At 50.2% G+C, this 12,516-nt stretch overlaps 1 protein-coding gene across 1 annotated transcript in view; it reads left to right on the top strand.

The window, feature by feature from the left end:
- The window catches only part of PSMD2 (proteasome 26S subunit ubiquitin receptor, non-ATPase 2), a 40,080-nt gene that overhangs the window by 12,146 nt on the left and 15,418 nt on the right, over nucleotides 1-12,516 (top strand). The window contains exons 8-13 of the mRNA XM_063131855.1: nucleotides 2,162-2,222; nucleotides 4,414-4,560; nucleotides 8,213-8,319; nucleotides 10,918-11,045; nucleotides 11,127-11,214; nucleotides 11,797-11,959. Of these exons, the coding sequence (XP_062987925.1) occupies nucleotides 2,162-2,222; nucleotides 4,414-4,560; nucleotides 8,213-8,319; nucleotides 10,918-11,045; nucleotides 11,127-11,214; nucleotides 11,797-11,959 (694 nt within the window). The remainder of the gene's footprint in view (nucleotides 1-2,161; nucleotides 2,223-4,413; nucleotides 4,561-8,212; nucleotides 8,320-10,917; nucleotides 11,046-11,126; nucleotides 11,215-11,796; nucleotides 11,960-12,516) is intronic.

Raw genomic sequence — 12,516 nt, forward strand, 5'->3', positions numbered from 1 at the left:
CAACAGCCCTGTCTGGCCATGCTGGCTGCGGTTGATGTGTTGGAGAAGGCAGCACTGGGTTTTCAAACTTTGTTTTGCTGTTTATTATTATTTATTTATTTAAGGATTTTTATGCTGCTATTCAGCCAAAAAAGGCTCTCACGGCGGCTTACAAAAGTATTTCTTGACAGTCCCTGCCCACAGGCTTACAATCTAAAAGACATGACACAAAAGGAACGGGGATTGGGAGGGAGGAGGAGGAGGGGGGAAAGGAAAGCAAATTCAGGCACTACAATCTTAGTTGCAAAGTTCAGCAGTTACAGTTGACAGCAGGAGGAAGGGGGCTCTCAGCTGGAGCTGGACCCAGGCACGGTGGAGAGGTGCCTGGTTGCTGCTTCCTCCCTCACTGGTGGCCTCTGCAGAGACAGTTGGTAGCAGGAGGGAGGGGGCTCTCAGCTGGAGCTGGACCCAGGCATGGTGGAGAGGTGCCTGGCTGCTGCTTCCTCCCTCACTGGTGGCCTCTGCAGGGACAGTTGGTAGCAGGAGGGAGGGGGCTCTCAGCTGGAGCTGGACCCAGGCACGGTGGAGAAATGCCTGGCTGCTGCTTCCTCCCTCACTGGTGGCCTCTGCAAAGACAGTTGGTAGCAGGAGGGAGGGGGCTCTCAGCTGGAGCTGGACCCAGGCACGGTGGAGAGGTGCCTGGCTGCTGCTTCCTCCCTCACTGGTGGCCTCTGCAGAGACAGTTGGTAGCAGGAGGGAGGGGGCTCTCAGCTGGAGCTGGACCCAGGCACGGTGGAGAGGTGCCTGGCTGCTGCTTCCTCCCTCACTGGTGGCCTCTGCAGAGACAGTAGGTAGCTCCCTTAGGCTACTCAAGTATCCGCGTCCCTCAATCTTCGACAAACCTTTCCTTTGATTTCACCGTTCCCCGAAATCGCACACATGATCCTTCCCTCGTTCTCCTAAGGTGTGGACACACCAAACCCAGCCACCCTGCAGGGCCAGCAAGCTCCCCACAGGCCACTCCTTGCTCTTCCTTCAAAGAACACCACAGCAGTGCTCACATCAAATCCAGAATCCAGGGTTTGAAACAAGACTGCTGTCTCTTCACAAGCCAGAAACACTGAAGTTGACCAGTTCACCTCTGTGTCCCACATCATGGGCACGGTATTGGTAGGAGTGGGACACAGAGGTGAACTGGTCAACTTCAGTGTTTCTGGCTCATTGAGAGACAGCAGTCCTACTCCTAAGTCCTGTTTCGAACCCTGGATTCTGGATTTGGTGTCGGCAGTGCTGTGGTGTTCTGCGAAGGATTGGCTGGGTTTGGAGTGTTCACACCTTAGGAGAATGAACAGAGGATAATGTGTGTGATTTTGGGGAATGATGAGGCTGAACTGGAGTAAGTGGGCGAAAGAGGCGCCTGGCCTTGTTGCAAATCCTGCCATGGCATCTGCTCAGCTGCCATTGGGGATGAACTAGCCAGGCCCGGTGCTGCCATAGAGGCAACTCAGGCGGCCGCCTAGAGCGCCAACCACACGGGGGCGCCGAAGAGCGTACCCGGAAGCTGCTCTCCTAGAGCGGCTTCCGGGTGTGCTGTTCCAAAGCCTCCGCCCAACTCCAGCGTCCTGGCTCCTTCGAAGCCAGGATGCTGGGGTTGGACATGACCGGCCCACGGGGGTGGGTGGGAGCAGCAGCAGCTGGGCGGGGGGCGGCCTCGGCGGCTCCTCACGTCCCGGAGGCGGCGGCGGCTGTGAGGGGGTTGGTGGGCCGGCTCGCGGCGGTGGCGTCCCCACCTTGCGTCGTCGTCGCTGCTGCATCTCGCCCGCGACACACTCCGGCCCCAGCATCCTGGCTTCAAAGCCGGGAGTGAGCGAGCGGGTGGGGGCGGCGGCTTCAGAACGCGCCTGCCTAGGGCGCAATATAGTCTGGCGCCGGCCCTGGAACTAGCTCAGCCTTTCCCAAGCTGGTGCCCTCCGGATGAGTTGGGCTACAGTTCTCAGCATTCTTCCTGGTCAGCCATGAGAGAATGTTGGGAGTTGTAGTCCGACACATTGGGTGGGGGGACCTACATGGGGAAGGCTGCCCTAGATGACATGTCACCCCAAACGTTGGCCGATGTGTCGAGAGAAGCCTTGGGTGTGCCGTGTTTATGGCAGGGAAGAGTAACTCCTCCTTTTGCTTTCAGCTGGACATCATGGAGCCCAAGGTCCCAGACGATATTTACAAAACCCATCTAGAAAACAACCGTAAGTGCTGCGCTCAAAGTGGTGTGGGGTACAGCGGCTGCTGGCTTTGAGTTCAAGGCCTGTTGGGTTGTATCTGGGATTGCTGATATAATTCCTGTCACTGCCCTGGCTTGTGCTCAGATTAAACCTTCAATGTTAGTGCTAATTCCAGTTGTCCCAGTGCTGCTTTATATAATGGCCCGGATCCAGTGAGTCCTCTTGATGCATGCATGTGTGCTTTCTTGTCAGAAGAAGTCTCTCTTTCATTTTGTACGGGAAACGGTTTCTGAGTTGGCTCCCCTCCGCCTCCCCCATCCCCAAATGCCTGTATCACATTTCGGAAGCAGTTTTTGCTGTGCAACGGGGGAACTGTTTAACTAAGCAGTTAGACTGCTGCAGAATGCACAACTTTTAGACCAGCCTTCCTCAACCTGGGGCGCTCCAGATGTGTTGGACTGCATCTCCCAGAATGCCCCAGAGCTGGCTGGGGCATTCCGGGAGTTGTAGTCCAATACATCTGGAGCGCCCCAGGTTGAGGAAGGCTGTTTTAGACAGTGAATTGCAAATCCTTAATGGGTTTACACCAGAAGTGCTTTTCAAACTGTGTGCTTTTGTGGGGAGATATGCTTCGCTGCTGTCAAGACAGCAACTTTTTATCCAGGACAGTGCCTTTAAATTCTTTGTTCTGCCGCTGGTCGATCTGTAATCCTTGGATACTGGTGGTGGCCAGTTGGTGTGTTGCGGACCAGATCAAGGCTCCTGGCAACTTGACCCTGGTGGGCCTACCAAGTTTTATGCAAGTGGTTTCATTAGTAAGAAATGAAAAAAAAAAGTGTTTTCAGGTTCTCATTAAATCTTTGTGATGGATTGCTTATGTTTCATAATATGTAAAAGAATATACTTGTATGTATGTATTTTTAGAATTGTTCACTGCTTTTCTGGCTCTGGTCGCTCATCAAAGACATAAAACAAATTGAGGCTGATCAGTCTCAATCATCATAATACAATTTCTAAGCTAAACACATCGTGGGGTTGTAAGGGTCTGAAATAAGTTTCCAAGGGTGCAATCCCAGGCGTGTTTAGACAGGGAAAAAAAACCTGCCTGGGGAATGTTGGGAGCTGTGGGGTTTTTTTCTATCTAAACATGCATAGGATTGTACCCTGAAACTCTCAATAGAATGGTCTGGCAAATTGGGAGGGAGTTCTACAATGCAAGTTGTAGGTGACCAGGTTAGAAGCAGAGCATTTTGCATTCTCAACTGGCAGCCCCACTTATAAGGCATTATAACAGTCATCGAGAAATATGTAATTACGCCTGAGCTCATGCCCTCCATCTTTGGGGAGCATGGTGGGGGCAGCTTTATTTCTGAGGCCGACCACTCAAGGGAAGAGGGTTCAGCTTTGCCCCGTGACTATTGCCTTGAGAATTGAGTGGCCCCCAAGGATACAGTGGCCAAGCATCCCCGCTTTACACCCCATCAGTCTTGCATCTTATATATTGCAAAGTACTGTGCCTTGCTGTGCAATTTCTTAATCACTAAATGAAGGTGACTTCTCGTATTAAGCAAGCTGCCATTCATAGAATCATAGAAAAGCAGAGTTGGAAGGGGCCTACAAGGCCATCGAGTCCAACCCCCTGCTCAATGCAGGAATCCACCCTAAAGCATCCCTGACAGATGGCTGTCCAGCTGCCTCTTGAAGGCCTCTAGTGTGGGAGAGCCCACAACCTCCCTAGGTAACTGATTCCATTATCGTACTGCTCTAACAGTCAGGAAGTTTTTCCTGATGTCCAGCTGGAATCTGGCTTCCTTTAACTTGAGCCCGTTCTTCCGTGTCCTGCACACAGGGAGGATCGAGAAGAGATCCTGGCCCTCCTCTGTGTGACAACCTTTTAAGTGTTTGAAGAGTGCTCTCATGTCTCCCCTCCATCTTCTCTTCTCAAGGCTAAACATGCCCAGTTCTTTCAGTCTCTCTTCATAGGGCTTTGTTTCCAGACCCCTGGTCATCCTGGTTGCCCTCCGCTGAACACGCTCAGACCAGGCTGTGCCTTCTTCTCCTTTCTCTTGAGAGCTTCGCATTGGCTGGCAGGGGGAGAGATGGGGATGGTCCGCTGAGACGAGGAGCGTTCGAGCCGTCCTAGGCGGAGGCCGCAGCGCCTGGCCTGCGTGCCGCGTCAGCGAGCGGCTCACCCTTTCCTGTTCTGCTCCTGCAGGGTTCGGCGGCAGCGGCTCTCAGGTGGATTCGGCCCGCATGAACTTGGCTTCGTCTTTTGTGAACGGTTTTGTGAACGCCGCTTTTGGGCAGGACAAGCTGCTGACGGATGACGGCAACAAGTGGCTGTACAAGAACAAGGACCACGGTGAGAGGGGAGAGGAGCGGGCAGCAGCTGGCTTGCTTGGGAGAGGGCTGGGGGAGGATTAAGCTGGAGACCCTTTGCCACAGTGCTGGGTCCTCCCCAACGCCTAATTGATTCTAGGGTAAGATCTGACTGAGTGGCGCTCTTGGTGGTGGTAGTGATGGGGTTTTCCTGTAGTACTTCTTCTACGGGGCCAGGAACCTCTAGGCCAGTGAATTCATCGCTAAGGTCAGAAATAGACGCAGTTGGGAAAGATGGGTGAATAAGCAAATATGGTTGCTATTGTCACATCTAGATCAGATATGTTGGACTGCAACTCCCATCATTTCCAGCAGAGAGGCATGTGCTTGTTTAGTGATGGTGGCTGCCGCCGCTTACACGGAGCACATGAAGGTTTGAGGGGTGGGGTGGGGTGGGGTGGGGTGGGGATTTTCTGTAAAAGCTGATTTTACATAGAACGGCCTTTATGGAAAAGACCCCCTCTCAACCCTTCGCCCCTCTGGGGAGTCTGCTAAATGGCATCTTTCCCCCCTCCCGGGACTCAAGAAGGGGAGATGGAGCCATTGAGTGCAAGTTGGGGAGGACTCCTGCTGCCGCCACCTGCCAATCCTCCGTGCTCTCCTTCCTTGCTTAAAGGAAAGCGAGAATGAGGGTTTAGCCAAGTGGCAACGGGGACTCCTGCCCCCCAATCCCCAACACTTCCCACCAACTCGTTGTGGCCTCCTTGCAAGGAAAGAGAGACTGAGGGGTTGGCAGGCAGTGATGGGCACTCCTGTGAGCCGCCATTTTCATGCAAAATGGTGGCTAGCTCAGGGGATGGGTGCCTGCTGGTCTCGCTAGGCCCACAGGGCCAGTCAGTGAGCAGATCCGGGTGAGCGCAGAGGCGTAGCGAGCTGGTTGGGTGGCGGAGAGGGAGGGAGTGGCGGCGGCGGCAGCAGCAGCTTGGTGAGTGCCTGCCGAAAACGTGTGGCGGTGAGTCCGTCCATCTCTAACCGTGACAGAAAATTGCTCTCCTGTAGAACATTTCTGAAATGGCGCTGAAAATTGAAATTGTATGGAAGACCTGAAATTATACAGGCTTGATCAAATGTACATCCTGAAGCAGCCTCTGACGGCCGAGTCCTTGACAGAATTTTGTATGCAAAACAGACTTCCTTTGTAAGCTACAGGAATATTAGGTGTCAGGGCACGTCTCCAGGGTTTTCCTCAGTACCTAGATTTTATGTATTGTTTCTTCAATATACAGTTTACCTGTTTTGTGTTCTGTTCTGTGCTTTTTTAAAAAAACATAAATCGATGCCACCCAAAATGCGGGTTTTGAAGGTATTCCCACAATTGGAGAAATGACCAGGGCGGTGGATAGGATCGCTCCTGAGCGTCCTCTCTCACGACATGGAGCCCCACGCCAGCCCCCTGGTTTTCCAGGGAACTGGCGGGGATGAAATGAGTGAGACGGTGACTAGAGCGATGTTGGTGGAAAACTCAGAGTGAATCCGATCGGACAGACTAGAGCCTATCTGAAGGCCTACTCCATGGTAGTACGGGCAGCAAAAAAACAATTCTTTTCTGCCACTATCCCGACAGAGCTGTTTCGGGTGGTATGGGGCCTTTTATACACTAGTCCCCCAACAGGAGAGTTCAGGCCTTTAGACAGCCTGCTGTGAACAATTTGCCCAGCATACAAAATTGCATACAAAATTGCTCAGATCCACTCTGACTTGGATGCTATAGTTGATACAGACCCATTGGGTATAACTCTGGGCCCTGCTTGTCCAATATTATTGGATAGTTTTCAGTTCGTACAGCCGAATGAGGTGGACAGGATACTTGGAGAGGTGAGAACCACCATGTGTGTATTAGATCCTTGCCCTTCCTGGCTCGTAAAAGCAGCCAGAGAGGGACTGGCTGAGTGGGTAATTGGAGTGGTCAACGCCTCCTTTCGCCAAGGCAGGGTACGGCCTGCTTGAAGGAGGCAGTGGTAAGACCCACGTTGAAAAAGCCCTCCTTGAACCCCACCGTATTGGATGATTACTGGCCAGTTTCCAGTATTCCATTTCTGGGCAAGGTATTGAGTGTGTGGTGACCTTCCAATTCCAGGGATTTCTGGATGAGACAGATTATCTAGATCAATTTTCAATCTGGCTTCAGACCTGGTTATGGAATATAAATAGCTTTGGTTGCCTCGGTGGATGACCTATGCCAGGAACTGGACAGGGGGAGTTTGTCCCTGCTGGTTTTGCTGGACCTTTCAGTGGTGTTCTGGTAGCCTTCTGGGCCACCTCACTGGGATGGGACTCGGAGGGACTGTATTACAATGGCTCCATCCCATCCTGGAGGGATGGACCCAGATGGTGGTTCAGGGGACTTCTGTTCGACTCCTTGACCATTGGCCTGTGGAGTCACTCACGGTTCTGTTTTGTCCCCCATGCTATTTAACATATACATGAAACCATTGGGAGAGGTTGTCTGGAGTTTTGGGGTGCGGTGCCACCAGTACGCTGATGACACCCAACTCTACTTCTCCTTTCCGTCCAATTCCAAGGAAGCTGTATCAGTGTTAAACTGGTGTCTGCTGGCAGTAATGGACTGGATGAGGGTGAAGCTTAATCCAGATAAGTCAGAGGTGCTACTGGTCAGTCGAAAGGCAGATCAGGGAATAGGCATTCAGTTTGTGCTGGATGGGGCTACACTCCTCCTGAAGACACAGGTTCGCAGCTTGGGTGTACTTCTGGATTCAGGCCAGAGCCTGGATGTCCCAGTTTCCGCTGTGGCCAGGAGTGCATTTGCACAGATAAAGCTAGTGCACTAGCTCCTAGAGATGGCGAACCTGGCCACAGTGACACATGTCTTCGTTACATTCCATTTGGATTACTGTAACGCACACTATGTGGGGCAGCCTTTTGAAGAGTGTTCGGAAACTTCAGCTGGTTCAAAGAGATGCAGCCAGATTGTTGACCGGGGCTGGTTACAGGGAACAAACAACTCCCCTGTTAAAAGAGCTCCACTGGCTTCCAGTCTGTTTCCGGGCACAATTCAAAGTGCTGGTCATGACCTATAAAGCCCTTTACAGCTCAGTTATCTGAAAGACAGTATTCTCCCATATGAGTGTGCCTGTGCTCTGAGATCTTCAGGGGAGGCCTTCCTCTTAGCCCCGCACCATCATCTCAGGCACGCCTGATGGGTACGCAGGAGAGGGCCTTCTCAGTGGCTGCTCCAAGGCTCTGGAACTCCCTTCCCAGGGAGGCTAGGCTGGCTCCCTCTGTGCTACACTTTTGGAGGCAGGCAAACACTTTTTTGTTCCGGCAGGCCTTTCGGAATACTCTGGATCTGTGTTAAGGTATTGGCATTTCTTAATTGTTACTTGCTTTTTTAAATATGTTAAATGCTTTTAATATTACAAAGGTTTAATTCTATTTTTATATTTGTAAATTTATATTTATATATTTTAATCTTATATGTTTTAATCTTGTAAACTACCTTGAGTCCCAGTATTGGGGGGAAAGGCGGGTAATAATAATAACAGATTTTAACGTTGGCTACATGTAATGCAGCAACTGATAAAAAGTGTTTATGGGCTGATGAATGTGTGGATGAACTTTGAGCATGATCCACTGTCTGGCACAATCCTAAGAAGCTTTTGTATCTGTTTCTGCAGGCATGCTGAGTGCGGCGGCCTCACTAGGGATGATCCTGTTGTGGGATGTGGATGGAGGGCTTACACAGATCGACAAATACCTGTATTCCTCAGAAGACTACATCAAGGTGGGTAGCCCTCCTCTCAGCCTGAGCATTGCTGCACTCAGCAGTCTGCCCTTAGCCAAGAAATAAGACAAGCTCTTCTTACAAACATAGAATTCTGCCATGTACTGAGCCAGACCATTGGTCCATCTAGGATTGTCTGCACCAGGGGGGCTCCAACCTGTTTTTGTCCCAGTGTCAGTGGACACATTTCATTCAGTCATTCCTTAAGTTCCATACCTCCCAATAGCCAAAGGTCTCTGGGCAGTTCATAGCATGATAAAACATAATATAATACCTTTACACATTCAGAAATATCCAACAGTTTCCAAACAAGTTGTTTTTATACTGTTTATATTTTTGATGGTTTTAAATTTTGTATACTTTTTAATGTTCACTGTTTTTAATTTTTGTAAACCGCCCAGAGAGCTTCGGCTGTGGGGCGGTATATAAATGCGATAAATCAAATCAAGTTAAAGACAATAATAAAGCTACCGGAACCTGATGAAAAAAATCTAAAACGCCCTATCATATGCTGTCAAATGCCTGGGAGTAGGGGAAAGTCTTAGCCTGGTGTTGAAGAGATGACAATGTTGCTGCTAGACAGACCTCAGTGGGGAGAGCATTCCACAGTCAGGGGGCCACTACTGAGAAGGCCTTCTCCATGGCTGCCTTCCTCCAAAGCTCCCTCAGAGGAGAGTTTTGGAATTTTGAGAGCGTTGTGAGTGCTCTTACAAAATGGCTGCCATGTTGGGCATGGCCAAATCTCCTGACACCCGTCAAGCTCCTTGCCCCTCCTCATTTTATTAAGATGTTATTTTAATATATTATATATATATTTAAACTGGAAGGCTAGCATGCTTTTATTTGGGTTTAAAAGAGAGCTTTTGTGTTTTGGAGCTGTCTTGTTCTTCTTCGTGGTCTCTATGCATCACACACATGGGCTCCGGGCCTGCGCAGGGCCAGCTTTGGAAACTTCTCTAGCTGAAAGTCTTTTAGGCAGGAACCCCTCCCCCACCGTCCACTGAGCACGCTCATGGGTTCCCGCCTAATCCCCTCAGTTCTCTTCACCCGCCTGTGGGTCAACAGCGTTTGGAGACTTCTCGTTTGTGGTACAATTTACCTCAGCTGAAAATATTCTATTTTCCAGCCATGCCCACCATGGCAGCCATTTTATGAATGGGCAGCCCCCCATCCCCATGGCAGACACACATTTGAGAGTTCCTGCAGCACCATCTGAAAATTTCAAATGTGCCCACTGACACAAAGATGGCGGGGAACCCTGTTGAAGATCCCTGGTGCTATTAATCCACTCCAACTGTAGTTTTCAACGTTTTTATTAATGACTTGGAGGAAAAGGTGGGAGGAATGCTAATCAAATTTACAGAGAACATGAAGTTGGTGGCATAGCTAGTACCCTAGGAGTCAAACAGAATTCGAACTTATTTTGATAAGTTAGAAAACTGGATAGAAAGTAACTGAATGAAGTTTAACAGACAAGTGCAAAGTTCTTCGTTTAGGAAAAAAGGAAATCAAATGAACAAGTCTAAGATGGGGGATATTTGGCTTAGCAATAGTATGTGTGAAAAGGATCTTGGAGTTGTAGCTAGTCGTAAGCTGAATACGAATCAGCAGTGTGATGTGGCTGCAAAAAAGGCAAACGCAATTTTAGGTTGCAACAATAGAAATATAGTTTCAAAATCATGGGAAATAATAGTTCCACTTTAACCTGCGCTGTTCAGACCTCATCTCAAATACTGTATGCAGTTCTGGACACTAAACTTTAAGAAGGATTCGGATAAATTGGACCAAGTTCAGAGAAGGGCAGCGAAGATAATCAGGGCCTAGAAACTAAGTCCTAAGAGGAAAGATTGAAGAAACTGGGTATGATTAGCCTTTAGAACAGTGGTTCTCAACCTTCCTAATGCCGCGACCCTTTAATACAGTTCCTCATGTTGTGGTGACCCCCAACCATAAAATTATTTTCGTTCTTCTCTACACGATCCATTGTCATAGGATGGTTTGCTAATGAAAATAATATATAACAATAGCTTTAATAACACAAAAGATGATACATGACATAGTTCAGTCAATACATTTTCCTAAGACCATCGGAAATATGTGTTTTCCGATGGTCTTAGGCGACCCCTGTGAAAGAGTCATTCAACCCCCAAAGGGGTACCGACCCACAGGTTGAGAACCGCTGCTTTAGAAGGAAAGGTTGAGGGGTGATATGATAGCACCTAAAGGCTTTCAAGTAGAGAAAAGGGGCACAGCCTGTTCTCCATCATCCAAGACTGCAGGACAGGAAATAATGGGCTAAAGTTACAGCAAGGCAGATTTTGGTTGAACATCAAGATAAACCTCCGAATGATCAAGATAAACAAACAATGGGACCATCCGCCTAGGGAGGTGGTGGGCTCTTCAGCACTGGAGGTATTCAAGCAAAGACTAGACAGCCATCTGTCAGGGATTTGTGCGCTGAGCAAGGGGTTGGACTTGATGGCCTTAATGGCCCCTTCCACCTCTACTTCTTCGTTAGGGCTTTTAGCATGCCAGATATCTCTTGTCCCGTCCTGTGTTATACCGGCGGTGCTTCTTTCCCCCTTTTGTTTCCTGCAGTCCGGGGCTCTCCTGGCTTGCGGTATTGTGAACTCTGGGGTGAGGAACGAGTGTGACCCTGCCCTTGCGCTGCTCTCGGACTACGTCCTCCACAACAGCAACACCATCAGGATCGGCGCCATCTTTGGGTAAGGGCTTGCCTAGGCGTCCGCGTGCTTCTGCGCGGAACGCAGCACGAAACACTCAGGCGACACGGTGCTCTCTTGCAGGCTGGGGCTGGCGTACGCTGGGTCCAACCGAGAAGACGTCCTGACCTTGCTGCTTCCCGTGATGGGCGATTCCAAATCTAACATGGAGGTGAGGGGGAAAGTGCGGCAGCCGTCTTTGGGGGGGGGGCCTTTGTGTGGAATGTGGGTGGAGCAGCAGATTTGGAGTTTCTCCTGCTCCAGCGTAGAGTTCTGCTTCACGGGAAAAGCTGCGGTCAGTAGGCCTTTAGCTGACTTCGACGTTTATGCGGCAAGCCTGGCGTGTGGTTCCGACCTTCCCTAAGTCAAATGTGGAAATGGGAATCTAAAATGGATCCTCCCAATAAAAAACTGTTGGTCTAATCTTCTGATCGTGCGGAGGCTTGTGGACCAAGGTCTCTGTAGGTCAGCCTTCCTCAACCTGGGGCGCTCCAGATGTGTTGGACTGCATCTCCCAGAATGCCCCTTGGGGCATTCTGGGAGTTGTAGTCCAACACATCTGGAGCGTCCCAGGTTGAGGAAGGCTGCTGTAGGTGATCTCAAGAGGTTGGGTGGGGTCATATCTAGTGTCTTCATTAAGGGCATCCAGAACTAGCGTGGCCGGCAAGAATCCGGCTGGCAGCTTCCCGCATGTCGCCCCCTCCAAAACGCCGCCAGCCGTGAGGATAGTGTTCTGAAACGCACTTCTCCCCAGGTGGCTGGTGTGACAGCCCTGGCCTGCGGAATGATTGCCGTGGGCTCCTGCAACGGCGATGTCACCTCCACCATCCTCCAGACCATCATGGAGAAGTCCGAGACGGAGCTGAAGGACACGTATGCCAGATGGCTGCCTCTTGGCCTGGGCTTGAACCACCTGGGTAAGCTCACTCACCAGAGCCAGTCCGAGGATGGCCAATGGGCCCTGGAGTTTTGAGAGCCTTGCTTGTGGTCACGCTCACAAAATGGCTCCTGGGGGGCTTGCACATTCATAAAATGGCCACCAGGGTGAGCGTGGCCAGTCACAAAAAACTGATTTCCGGAAGGTAAAAGAAGAGCAAGTTGCCTAAGAACCTAAGTTCAAGGTAGAGGTGGGGGGGTCTAAGCTCTGAAACGCAAACCCACTCTTTCCAATCCAAATAAATCATAGGATTGTTGAGTTGGAAGAGGTCACAAGGGTCATCTCGTCCAACCCTCTGCAATGTGCGGGAAAGCCAATTAAACCATTCATGAGAGGTGGCTGCTCAGCCACTTTTAAAAAACCTCCAGAGGTGGAGAACCCACAACCTTTGTAGGTAGACTGTTCCACTGTTGTACCGATCTTACCGTCAGGAAGCTTTTCCTTATATTTAATCAGAATCTAGGTAGCTGTAACTTCTACCCATTATTTCAGGTCCTAATTTCTGTGGCCCTGGGAAATAGTTCTTGACCGTCCTCC

The sequence above is a fragment of the Elgaria multicarinata genome, chromosome 8 (assembly GCF_023053635.1).
Source record: "Elgaria multicarinata webbii isolate HBS135686 ecotype San Diego chromosome 8, rElgMul1.1.pri, whole genome shotgun sequence".
In the NCBI taxonomy this organism is placed as follows: domain Eukaryota; kingdom Metazoa; phylum Chordata; class Lepidosauria; order Squamata; family Anguidae; genus Elgaria; species Elgaria multicarinata.